The sequence below is a fragment of the Bidens hawaiensis genome, unplaced genomic scaffold, assembly GCF_021521415.1.
Source record: "Bidens hawaiensis isolate Kalapana, Puna unplaced genomic scaffold, B.hawaiensis_p1.1 tig00014713_1, whole genome shotgun sequence".
Taxonomy (NCBI): domain Eukaryota; kingdom Viridiplantae; phylum Streptophyta; class Magnoliopsida; order Asterales; family Asteraceae; genus Bidens; species Bidens hawaiensis.
In genome coordinates this window covers 362,283-375,098 of record NW_027492288.1, presented here as the reverse complement: position 1 = coordinate 375,098, position 12,816 = coordinate 362,283, and the positions used below count along the sequence as shown (strand labels likewise).

Here is a 12,816-nt window from a genome sequence, read left to right as displayed (position 1 = left end):
ATTTGCAATTTACTCTTTTCGGCTAGAAAATATACTATTAATGTACATTTTTCATGAGTTTTTTAAAATAGAACTTTTATTTGTTATCAAAAAAACATAAAATTTATCTTTTCACTGAAATGGGTGTGACATACTTTTGACATTCAAAATTAGGTGTTTGAATAATCTAAATTATGACCTATTGGTTAATAATAACTCATATTTGTCAATAATAACTCATATTTGCGGTGTAACTTACCAACTTTCATTTTATTGGTAAAAATAATCTCATTTCAACGTTTATGTTGTTTCAGAACAATTTACAATATTCTGATTGAAATAAAATCATTTAATTAATTATTAGTGACACACGACATTAGTTATTAGTCATATTATAACTAGAACTAAAACAAAACGCGATAAGTTTACGGGAATCCGGTCGGTTTCCACCATTTTATTATGATACCATAACCAAAACAAAACATAAACAAATTGGTTTTCGATCGATTTTCGTTACACATGTTACGGACTTGAACTAAAACAAAACAAAAAAAAATAATACTTGATAGTAAAGTGGTCCAATAAGAACTTTGTGGTACAAAAGTTCCAAATTATTATATATAATAATTGATAGCAGAAGTAAAAGTTATAGATGTCATTAATTAAATTATCAGCATTAATTTAATCATCAACAAATTCAAATATTTATCATGCATATTCTCATGTCATAAAATGTTATGTTTATAAAGGTTACACTAGCAATCTTACTATCAAAATGTTTTTCTCAAAATGTTTTTCTCAGTTATATCTTTTTTAATTTAATTGCATAATAATTCTACATATCACAAAGTGGCATTTTGGAAATAACAATAATAAATAAGACATTTATATTAGGAAAATTCTCAAACTAGCCCCTTTTAGAGAGAAGTCACATTTTAGCCATTTTTTTCATAAAAATTTTTATAATTTGGACTTGCAAGACGCTATGAGAAAAGATAAAAATAAAGAGGGAGCAGGCCAAATTTCAAAAAAAAGTCAGGTAAAAGACGAGATTTGGAGAAATAATGGCGTACAAGTCCAAATTATTTTGTAATCTTGGAGCAAAAGTCCATACTTTTTCAAATATTTTTTATTCAAAAAACCGTCTTGAAAGACTGTTTTTTTTGTTTCCTATCTTTCCCGTCCATATTTTCAAATTCTTAGAAAAATATATTTTTTACAATTATACCCTTTAACCACCACCACCACCACCTTGAACCACCACCACCACCTTGAACAACCACCAACACGTCGGCCCCACCCCATCCACCACCGAACCACCACCACCCCCACCCCATCACCTCCTCTCCACTGCCTCCCGTCGTATCCCCGCCACTCATTAACCCACACCCTCCTTCCATTCTTCTTCTTCTTGTTTATAGAAACTCCACCGAAACCATCCATAAGTAGTAGTTATTATCGTTGATCCGGACTTCCCGTTTCAACATTACACTTTGGCATCACTACTAGTTTTGCTTTTGGATGTGATGATCTTTCTATTATTTAACGTTTACATGTATTTCTTTCTATTAAAAATCAAACATTGTAGTTTTAGTTGTAATTAAAAGCAAGGGAATAACATATACTGTAAGCGCTGTTGAATGATTGAGATATGTTTCAGGCGACCAGGAGGGGTAGTGTGGATTGTAAACTTAAAGCTGCAACCCGTCGTATCCCCATCACCTCCTCTTCACCGCAACCGCGACCCACGAATAATGACGGGAGGCGGTGGAGAGGAGGTGATGGGGTGGGGGTGGCGGTGGTGGTGATGGGCTGGGGCCGACATGATGGTGGTGGTTCAAGGTGGTGGTGGTTGTTAAGGGGTATAATTATAAAAAAATATATTTTTCTAAGAATTTGAAAACATGGACGGGAAATGTAGGAAACATAAAAAAACAGTCTCAAGACGGTTTTTTGAATAAAAAAGACTTGGAAAAATATGGACTTTTGCTCTAAAATTACAAAATAATTTGGACTTGCACGGCATTATATTCCCAAATCTCGTCTCTTGCCTGACTTTTTTTCGAAATTTGGTCTGCTCCCTCTTTATTTTTATCTTTTCTCAAAACGTCTTGCAAGTCTAAATTATAAAAAATTTTAAAGAAAAAAGGGCCAAAACAGAGACTTCTCTCTAAAACTCTAAAAGAGACTATTTTGGGGATTTTTTTTTTATATTATCAATTTGTCAAAGGTTAGTCACGTCATTAAATTAAAACCCATGAAAACAACAATAATAAATAAGACATTTATATTATCAATCTTCATGCTAATAATAACAATATAATAATATTATTCCTGACTCCCCCTTTTGGATAAGGAACGAACTTTCTTTCCTTTGCCAATCGCCATCAAAACCTATTCAATTCGATGTTTCCGAAGCCAGAAAGCTTCAACCTTTTTAGGGTTTCCGAGATCTAAAATCCAATACGTGCGGCTGGTATTCGATTTTAATATTTGGAAAGTGGGTTTTCAGATTCAGACTTTGTGGACGGTAAGTTGTTGTTAATCAATTAATTAATTTTGTGTATGTCAGTATTACAATTTGCCCACTATTTTTTAGATTCCAATCTCTATCTCTTTCACATTATAAAATTAATAAAAAGCATATAAACAGACAGTCTGATTAGTGAATTGATGATTGGAATCTAACAATTGGGTTTGGATGCTTGATTTCTGGTTTGTGTTTCTTCATCTTAAGTATTTTGGTTTTATTATTATTATTATTATTATTATTATTATTATTATTATTATTATTATTATTATTATAGTGTTTTCAGTTTATATAATCACTACCCTGATTTCTTTCGTTTTGATCTATGCAGTCGATATATATATATATATATATATATATATATATATATATATATATCGGTTATCGGTCCATATATAAGTCAGAATAGTTCATAATATCGGTACTGATAATATCAGCGATATTGACCGATGATAATATCAGCGACATTGACCGATATTGGACTAATATTTGACCGATATATACCGATGTTCCCAATATCAATGTTTTAAGTCTTAATTATCAACTTTTAGTGTTCGATGCTATTGCTTTAAGTTTTAATCAATTCTTACTTGCTACCATTCTTAGTGTTTTGCAATTTGCAAAAGTTTAATTTGTTAATTATAGGAGAATACTAATTATTAGTGTTAAATTGCTACATATATGAATTTTACATGATATCAAAATTACCAATATCCCACTGATATCTCACTGCGATAACCGGTATCTCAAATATCGGTCCTTGACCGATATCGGATATTTTTCCGCATTAACTGCTTAGGTTTTGATATCTGCTTGGCATAAAACAACTTTGATTTTTGATTATCTAAAGTCAAATTATAAGTTGTTTGTATTGACTTCAAATTAGGGGGTGTTTGGAATTGCTTATTAAAACTGGTTAAGCATATCCGAATCGTCGATTTCTTTAAATTACAGTTCTTTCAATTTCTATAATCAAGCTATTTTCACATAAAATGTGGTTAATCATCTAAATCTCTGATAATTTTACAAAAAAAATGTTTGCTTTTCAAAACAGGGTTGATTGATTCTTTTTAGTTCTTCCTGAGAATTAACCTCCCGAAAACATCAAAAACATGAACGGAACACCAAACAACCTTCAAATCATCAAATACCCTAATTACCAACCGTACATCAAGCCCTTATTACCTTGGTTCGACATACGCGTATTCTATGTTCGTCTCAGCAACTTTATGGTGGATGGCTACAGTCCGGAATATCTCACCCTCGCCCAAATCCCATTATCCCCCGACACCATTCTTGAAGTCAACAACAAACGATGCACCCTTGACTCGCAAGGAATATTATGCCGGTTAAAACGGAACCGAATCGACAAAAAGTTTGAAGAAGCGACATTTGTGAGCACCAACAGTATTAGATTATCAGGAAGTGTTAAATTCGAGGTTTTTGACGGTGAAGATTTGTTCCTTTCGGGTGTTTTGGCAATCGATAATAACAACAACAACAACAATGGGTTTGTGAAATCGAAGAATAATGACGTGGAAAGATGGAGTATGAGTTGTGAATCGATGATTGGGGCAAATTCTAGGGTTTTGAAGGGGAAACAAGTTATGGGTTTTGATTCGATGGTGCCGATGATTGAGGTTTATGTTGCGGGATCGTTTTCGGGTTCGCCGGTTATTTTGACCAAGACTTTGCAAATTAGTGTTCGAAAGAAGCAAAACCGAAAAGGGGTGTTGGATACCATTCCTGAGGGTGAGACTACGGGATCGCGGAAAGATGTTCAGTCTGGACTTGATCTTCAGGTATTTCTTGAAGTTTATAATATTTATTGGAATTATATCGGTATAATTATGTTTGCTAGATGTGATGGTTTTTGCATCTGAACCCGTTTAGTTATGAATGGGTGGATTCGGGTTGTGATTTTTTTAATAACGGTAGACAAATGCTTAGCTAAAAAGGAGATCTTGATCAAACGGGTCGAAAGGTATGCACAGTGTATTCTGGATGCATTAAAATCTGAACTAATTTAATTAGAAAACATATTAATGAATGCATAGTTGTCAATAGCGGCTATAGCGGGCGCTATAGCGCGCTACATAGCGAAGCGGCACTTTCCCGCTATATTATATTTAGCGAACAAATAGCGTGAATATAGCGACTATTCTGTTTTTTTTTTTTTTTTTTTTTTTCAATTTTGAGTTCTGGTCTGACCTGGGGATTAGAAGTGTAGAAACTACTGTGCTATCAAGAATAATCGTGTTCAGTTCTTTAAATCTTCTAAAATCCAATTAGCTATTCAGCAGCGGCTGCATCTATCTCATAATCTCAGGCTGATTTGCATCTGATTAGGCCGTAACTTAATTTTTAATTGGATTTCAACTGTCATCCTTATTAAAGGGTATTCACTTTACAATTTAATCTTAACTGCAGAATTAGTGGGCCTAAATAATTGGAAATTTCAATTCCAAATATTTGTAAGTTCATTTTGAGGTTTTAATATTCTGTGCTTTTTATTAATTATTTTTTAATTCTCATAATATTTAATTTTGGTACTCAGGTATGTTTTAAATGGTATTATTTTTGAACTTTTGCTACTATGTTATTAGCATAATGCCATAATGTTGAATACTTGAATATTAACATAATGCTAATGCTGATAAGAACATGCATATATTTAGGCATGTTTTCGTGTTTGCTTTCTTGCTAAAAATGAAATAACGGGCGCTATTTACCGCTATTCGCTACGTAGCATATAGGTAGCTTGTCGCTATTTATCGCTATTCGCTATTGACAACTATGAATGAATGCAGTATTTTGATAGAAAATATATGTTATTTGAACTTTTGTACAATATGCATTTTCATTGTGTTGTATCTTTTAACATGTTTTTACTTGAACATTTGTATATTACCTAGTTCTTTTTCAAAAAACAAAAAGGTTCAAATTTTGATATTTTCTTTTAGTGTTAATATAATGCTAAACCAATATATTTTCATATTTTTCATACAAAGTCACTCAACTTGTGGAAAATTCACGAAAAAGCCGCTAAACAAGTTCATAAACTTGTCTAAATGTACATTTTGAAAATTTTAACCAATTTTAAGAGTTAACAAGTCATCATTTTTTTTTCTTTCTAAAGTACCTGCATTTTAAACAAGTTTAGGGACTGTCTGCAGGAAGCAGAATACGGACCTTACAAGCCAGAAAACGAATACGATTACAACAATGGCGTGCAGCATTGGAATCAGAATGAGTACATGGATGGTGAAGATGGTGAACTCACTTGGTTCAATGCCGGTGTTAGGGTTGGTGTTGGTTTAGGCCTTGGAATTTGTCTTGGGGTCGGAATTGGAGTCGGTCTTCTTGTTCGTACTTATCAATCTACCACTCGAAATTTCAGAAGACGGCTTTTGTAATCTTTTGTTTAAGTTTGTTTGTTTAGTTATTTGCGGTTTGATATAATGTTATAGCTGATTGAGTTGAGCAACATCGATATGAATACATTTTATTAGTGTTTTTAGTTGTTTAGTTTGTAATTGTTGTGTATATAGGTTTTGTTGATTTTAATAACGTTATAGAGTAAAAAGATTTTGTGTACGTGTTGAAATAATAAAAGTTTTGGCTTGCATTTTCTAGCAGAATGTCGTGTTTTGGTTGACTTGTTTAACATGTTTAATTAAGCTACTTGTGTTTAGATCGACATGGTTAACCTGTGAAGAGGTGGCCTATTTAAAAAAAATATGAAAGTAGATTCTTTGTAATTACTCCATACAATTTTACAACTTCATTACAACTTGTAATTTACAAGTATCTTGTGTTATCGTACATCACCTCTAAGATTGTACATCAACTTTTATCTATCACATCACCTATAAGATTGTACATCAACTTTTATCTATCGTAATTTACGGGTTGATGACCTTTTTTGCCATGTGATACGAGGCGAATGATCTCATACTCGTGTGCTCTAACGAAAAAGATCATATAGCCCTTATGACCTTTGTTGGCGGTATATAGCCCGTATTACTTTTGTTAGTTGTCACATAAATTATTTCTGGCTGTCAGAATCATACAGCCCGTTGCTATATCATATCCCTTATATGACATGTAATTTTTTTTGATATACCATACAATCCCTATGAGTCTATGACCATCAAAACAATTCGTTAGACCTCATTTAGATAATTGTGTTACAGAAATCATGGTTGTGCCTGGAATACGAATGGTTTGATACGAATTAAGTAATGATAAACAAAAGTAAGAATTATCAAAGGTCACAAATAAACATCAAAACACACAATAATAACAATTCAAACATCACAAACCCAAATTAGAAGACTAAAATACTTCAATCCCTCACTGATCCAATGACTATATCACTTTAACCATCTAGACTAGATGTTGATAAAGCATACCATGGTTAATCAATCAAACCACTCACTTCCTACAATAACAAACCCTAGCTCCCTAAAATATCTAGCACTCGGCTGGTTTACCCAACGGGCTCTGGAGCCACTGCGGCTACAGCAGCATAACCAGCGGTTGCAGCCGGGGTCTTCTGGTTAAACCCCCAGAACTTGGCAGCTTTAACATCATCCTGAGCCATTAACCTTGAGAAATCTTCATGGTCATACTTCATCGTTGCTTTCCCGCCAAATTCAGTTGGCAGGTTATCCACATCAAAATATGATCTCATGAGTTCTACACTCTCTTTGTTCTTTGGGTACACAAATTTCACTTTTTGGGATGTCTTTGGATCAATGAAAAATTTAACAATCTGTAGAGACATTTAGCAGTCATGTACTCATGTATAGAAATAATGTGTAAAAATGAGCTTAAACGGGTCAGTTTTTAGTTTGGGTCGAAACGGGCTGGGTGGGATCATGTTGAGTGTTGACCCACAAATATTTTTCCTTGTTTTTAACTAATTAAGAACTATTTATGCCAAAAACATGATTATCACAGCAAAATTTTTAACTAGTTTGATTTGTTTCCACATAGTTGACCTTCTTGGTTTGACCCTTTTGAAATAAATCACAACCCAAACCGAACCATTCACGTATATAGAAAATAGAAATGTAGACTATAGTTAAACTTTGATGAAAAAATGTAAATACGACAAGATGGATCAGTCTAGTAATGGGTCAAAACAGATTTAAACAGGTCACTTTCTAGTTTGGGTCCAACGGGCCAGGTTGGATCATGTTGACCCGGAAATACTTGTCTATTTTTTTTTTATGAAAATTTAATGCCAAAACAGTATTATCACAATGATTTGACCAATTTGAAATAAAACACAACCCAAACCAATTTGTTCACAACTGAAAACGAGCCGGTTTGACCCAAAATATTTGATCTCCTGCTAGTTTTTTAGTGAATAATAAATGCCAAAAACAATACTATCACAACCGCTATGACCCGTTTGAAGTAAAGCACAATGCAAACCACCCCATTAATAAGTGAATGCGTAAACAGGTGGGGTTAGATTGTGTTGACCCCCGAAAATTTTTTCCTATTTTTACTTTTTATATACAATAAATGCCAAAAACAGTATTAAGACAACTAATTTGACCAATTCAGAATAAAACACAGCCCAAACCAAACAGGTTGAGTTGGATTGTGTGGCCCAAAAATATTTTTTCTATTTTCAACTTTTTATGAACAATTGCTGCCAAAAACAGTATTCTCACAACTAATTTGACCAAACCACAACCAAAACCGACCCGTTCACAACTGAACGACTAGACGGCCCAATAAAAGCTGCAATAAAAACGTGAAATTTCTACAAACCTTCCAAAAAGCTTCAAAAATTCTCGGTGGGGTGTATAAAAACGCGACTGCAAGTCTTTGAGGATAATGATCTTGCAGAACTTTAATGGTATCTTTAGCGGTTCTAATTGGTACGGTTGTGCTAAATGACCACCCGGTAAAGTCAATCAACCAAGCCATTTCTTCTTGACCTTCCGGAAGGTTAAGCATCGCGTTTTCCATTAGATACACAAGATGTTTTATCTGGTTTTCCATTGACGTTGTGTTCTGCACAAAATGTATCAACAAAAAGAAAAGTAAACAGCCAGGGTAGTTTGGTCTTTTCACAAAAAAGTTAACGAAAAATTTGGATTTAGTGGGACGGAGTTGATTGAGCAGAAATTGAACTGAAAACGTTAAATTAGAACTATTGGACAAAAATGGTTATTTTGACCAAACCACAGGGACTAAAACCATAGTTTATGAAAAAAAAAAAGTAAATTTAGATCCAACAGTTCAGACTAAGGTGAAAATTTTAACTGTTTACTTACAAATCGCGTAAAATGAAGAAAAAAAAGCTTAAAAAGTGCCCAAAGTGATACTTTTGTAGCATAAAAACCTTGTAAATCATTTTATTTTATAAAAAAGCGATTGTAATCATATCTGATACATTATTTAGAAAAAATGGAAGTCACAAAAGTATCCATTTTCCTAGATCGCGTGACACCTCTATGGTCATATTGTATATACTTTTAATCGCATATTTACTTTTACTCGCGTAAATATTGAATATTTTCATATTACACATGTAAAACAATAGATACACGAATCTATATGTTATATGGTGTCGCATATCACATTAGCTTAAGTCATTGTTGATGAAAAAAAGTCACACGCGAGTAAAAGTAGACATGCATCTCAATCGCGCATCTCATGACTAAATGAGCGATTTGTTCTTACATGTTTATATAGATACAATACACCAAAGAAAATGATTATTTTCATGATTTCCACTTAAGGGTTGATCTTTTTTAACAAACGTGTATCAGGATAACCTGAGTCAACCCGTATACCTGCAATCCTGGTTTCAATATTAGGACCGTTCTTCCAAACCGGTCACGAAAATTTGCTCTAAACAGTTTCCCCGTTTCACCTTCAACCGCTACTTCATGCTACAAAGAAAAGTCAAATTTAAAGTCAATTGCATTTGTTCTGTACAATATTAAGTAATGAATTAATCTATATCTATATCCATATCTAACTATATATAAAGCATGAGTTAGGGACCTCTTAAATTTTAAGAGGTACACAAGACCACACACAAGATACAACACACAATGCATAAATTTATAAGATTATAGGGGTAATGTGGTCTTTTATCATCTCTTCTACAGTTAACAATATTTTATTCAAAAATATTTACAAATATAGTCCTTTAACTTCAATCACATTTATCACCTTATTCTAAATTAACTACCCTTGACTTTTAAACGGCCATAACTTTTTCACATGTTAATATTTTTTCAAAAAAAGCTACACCATAAAAACAAGCATTTTATTCTCTTTAATTTGAGTATGGTATTGCTATATCTTTTTAATTTTAAAAACTTAACGTGTTACATGATTACCAGTTAAGACCTACAAACGGGCCGGGTCGGGTGGGCTCGGGTCATGGGTCAGAAATGGTTACGGTCAAAACACGCGATACAAAAAAGGTTAATTTGGTCTACAAAAAAGGTTAATTTGGTCCAGGTCTGGTTAAGACCGGTTGCGCGCGTACCGACACCGAATTGTGCACGTACAACCATTGAGTGACGTGTTTACCAACACCGGTTACACGTCCGATGCCACATTACAAGCACACTATCGTTGGGTTACGCACATGCCGATGTGATGTCAGGAGCGTACTAACATTGGTTACGCGTCCGATGTCGTGTTTGCACGCATACCCTGCTACATCGTGCGGGTACTCAGCCAGTTAATAATTACATATAACTAACCCAACGAATCTCTTCAGGCTTATAAGTAGATCTCCATGCAAGTGTTTCTTCCAACATCTTTTTAGCTTTTTCCACATTCCAGTTTCGGGCCTCCAAATATCTTCTCAAACACGCGTCCGTGCAGTAAAGCAAGCGATGACCAGAAAGCGGCCCGAGAGCAGTTTTTAGCTCATTAACCTGCATTGACCACAAGACATTAGGCTTGTAAACAAAAATAACTAGTTTGTGTTCCTTTGTTAAGAATTCGTGTTTGTTCGTTTAACTTTAATCGAACAAACGATTAAACACGAACAATTAGAAGAATGGGTTTTTCTTGTTTAGTTTGATACGAAAATAACTTGTACATGTTCGTTTATGTTTGTTCCTCAACAGCATAAATGAACTGTCCACGCACGCAAAAAAATGACCATAAAGTAATGGGCATAATTGAGCTAAAACAGTTAATATTACATGTGAACAGCAATGTAAAGTTACGAACTAGACTAAATTGTCATAAGTCTAAAAATTTAAATGAATATATTAACAACGGAAATGAATGAACATAAACAAACGCTCACGAACATAAATGAACGAACGAGACACGTGTTCCCGCTTACTTTAACAAAATAAATGAACAATGTTCTTGTTCATGTTCTTTTGCTTATTAAATAAACGAAATTCCCACCGAAAGGTTCACTAGACATTTGGTTCGTTCACAGGCTTACAAGACATAACCTCACTTAGAAAGAAAAAAGTTTTAGAAAATTCAAAATATTCATTGCAGTGATGCAATTAATAACAAATTAATTGGCAAAGAATTTAAAGTTTACCTTGGCTTCTGATTGCAGCTCAGGTTGATCTGGCTCTTGCGGTTGGTGAGAGGATCCACGACGCCGAAAGATTGACATGGTGATAAAGATTGCAACTACAGATTATTATTATTTTTTATTTAATTAACTAAAACAATTAAGAAAAATGCAATGCTTAAGGTAACACACACATAAGTAGGGAACACGGTTTTTTGCGACAACAGATGCAGCAAATGAATTATTCATTTTGCAAACAATATTAAAAAAGACGAAAATGAAACGATTTAATTTTCTTCTTTTTGTTCTGAAATCAACCCGACCCAATATATAATAATATAAAATCAATTCAAATAATATGAAGAATGCCAATGTGAGCCCCAAATTTGATGACAAAACCAATAACTTTAGTCTTATATTATAAAAAAAAAAGAAAAAACCCTAAATTCAGACGATCCATACATACACTGAAGTACAATCGAAAAGAAAACATCCGGAGATAAACAACAAATAAACAGATGTTAAAATACTTAATAAGATTAGAAAAATGTACCTCTGAAATAGGAAATAGGGATGTGGTACCTCTGGTGAAAGACAATATGATGTGGGTGATTACTGGAAAGTATTGATGATGATTACTGGGATGATTGATTGAGATTGAGATTGAGATTGAGATTGAGATTGAGCTTAAGAAGATGTCATGTGAGGGTGACCTTTATGTTATTTTCATGCGTGGGGGTCATGGGCTTTTCTTTTATTAATATTCATTCAATTTTAATGTTCAAAAGCATCATATCATTCCCGAATTTGAAAATAATAACCAGGGAGAGGATTTTATAAGGGATATGCGGGGAACATCCCAAACACCTCCTGATATGTGTATATAGATATATGCAGAGTGTATTATGGTTGTACAACCTAGGGCTTTAAAAAGCAGTACTAGGTTGTCAAATCATATCATATACGTCCCGTATAGCGCTATACGGGACGTATTAGGCCCTATTGAATAATTGGAGTCCAGCTCCCCCTCCCTCTCTCTCCTTTCTCTATATTATTATATATACATACATTCGATCGTTCAAAAATCATCAAACACACAACACAATTTTTGATAACATATACACACAATGTCGTTGTTCAACAATTTATTTCCAGACTCAAACGAGGAGGAGCCGGGTTATGCCGTTAACAATCAGCCTAGCGCGTCGTGGTTACCGGACTTGAACCAGGTTTCGTTTTATATTTATTTAGTATGAAGTTGTTAGTTGTTTTTTTTAACTAAGACACGTTACATTACGTTTTGTTAGGAGTATGTCGGCTATGATATTTAGCCTGAACAATCTTACGGTCAGCCTAGCTCGTTGGGCTTACCAAATTTGAGCCAGGTTTTGTTATATATATTTATTTAGAATGAAGTCGTTAGTTGTTTTTTTAACTAGCACATGCTACATTACATTTTGTTAGGAGCATATCGGTTATTATATTCAGCCTGAACAGTTTTACGGTCACCCTAGCTTACCGGGCTTACCAAATTTGAACCAGGTTTCATTATATATATTTATTTGATATAAAGTCGTTAGTTTTATTTTTAACTAATATGCTACTATTGTTGGACTCGGTCTGCCCAAGACACATATTATAATTGATGTGGCTAGTACGTTATGATCAAAGTTGGGTCATACCCAACAACAAGCTAGACAAACACCAATAATATTTGTTTATAGATGATATGATCATAGTAAATAAATATTAAACACTTATGATATTTGGAAAA

General features: G+C 33.6%; 2 protein-coding genes across 2 annotated transcripts; one reads left to right on the top strand and one right to left on the bottom strand.

Moving 5' to 3' along the window:
- Positions 1-2,444: 2,444 nt before the first annotated feature.
- Positions 2,445-6,104, top strand: LOC143547368 (uncharacterized protein At1g01500-like). Its single transcript, XM_077038812.1, has 3 exons — positions 2,445-2,509; positions 3,564-4,311; positions 5,686-6,104. The coding sequence occupies exons 2-3, from the start codon at positions 3,622-3,624 to the stop codon at positions 5,923-5,925; spliced, it is 930 nt and encodes a 309-aa protein (XP_076894927.1). The 5' UTR covers positions 2,445-2,509; positions 3,564-3,621; the 3' UTR covers positions 5,926-6,104.
- An 825-nt stretch (positions 6,105-6,929) lies between these two features.
- Positions 6,930-11,158, bottom strand: LOC143547367 (uncharacterized). The gene is made up of 5 exons (XM_077038811.1): positions 11,067-11,158; positions 10,258-10,434; positions 9,331-9,429; positions 8,300-8,545; positions 6,930-7,286 (listed from the first exon to the last, which is right to left on the bottom strand). The coding sequence occupies exons 1-5, from the start codon at positions 11,142-11,144 to the stop codon at positions 7,002-7,004; spliced, it is 885 nt and encodes a 294-aa protein (XP_076894926.1). The 5' UTR covers positions 11,145-11,158; the 3' UTR covers positions 6,930-7,001.
- Between the last annotated feature and the right edge of the window lie 1,658 nt (positions 11,159-12,816).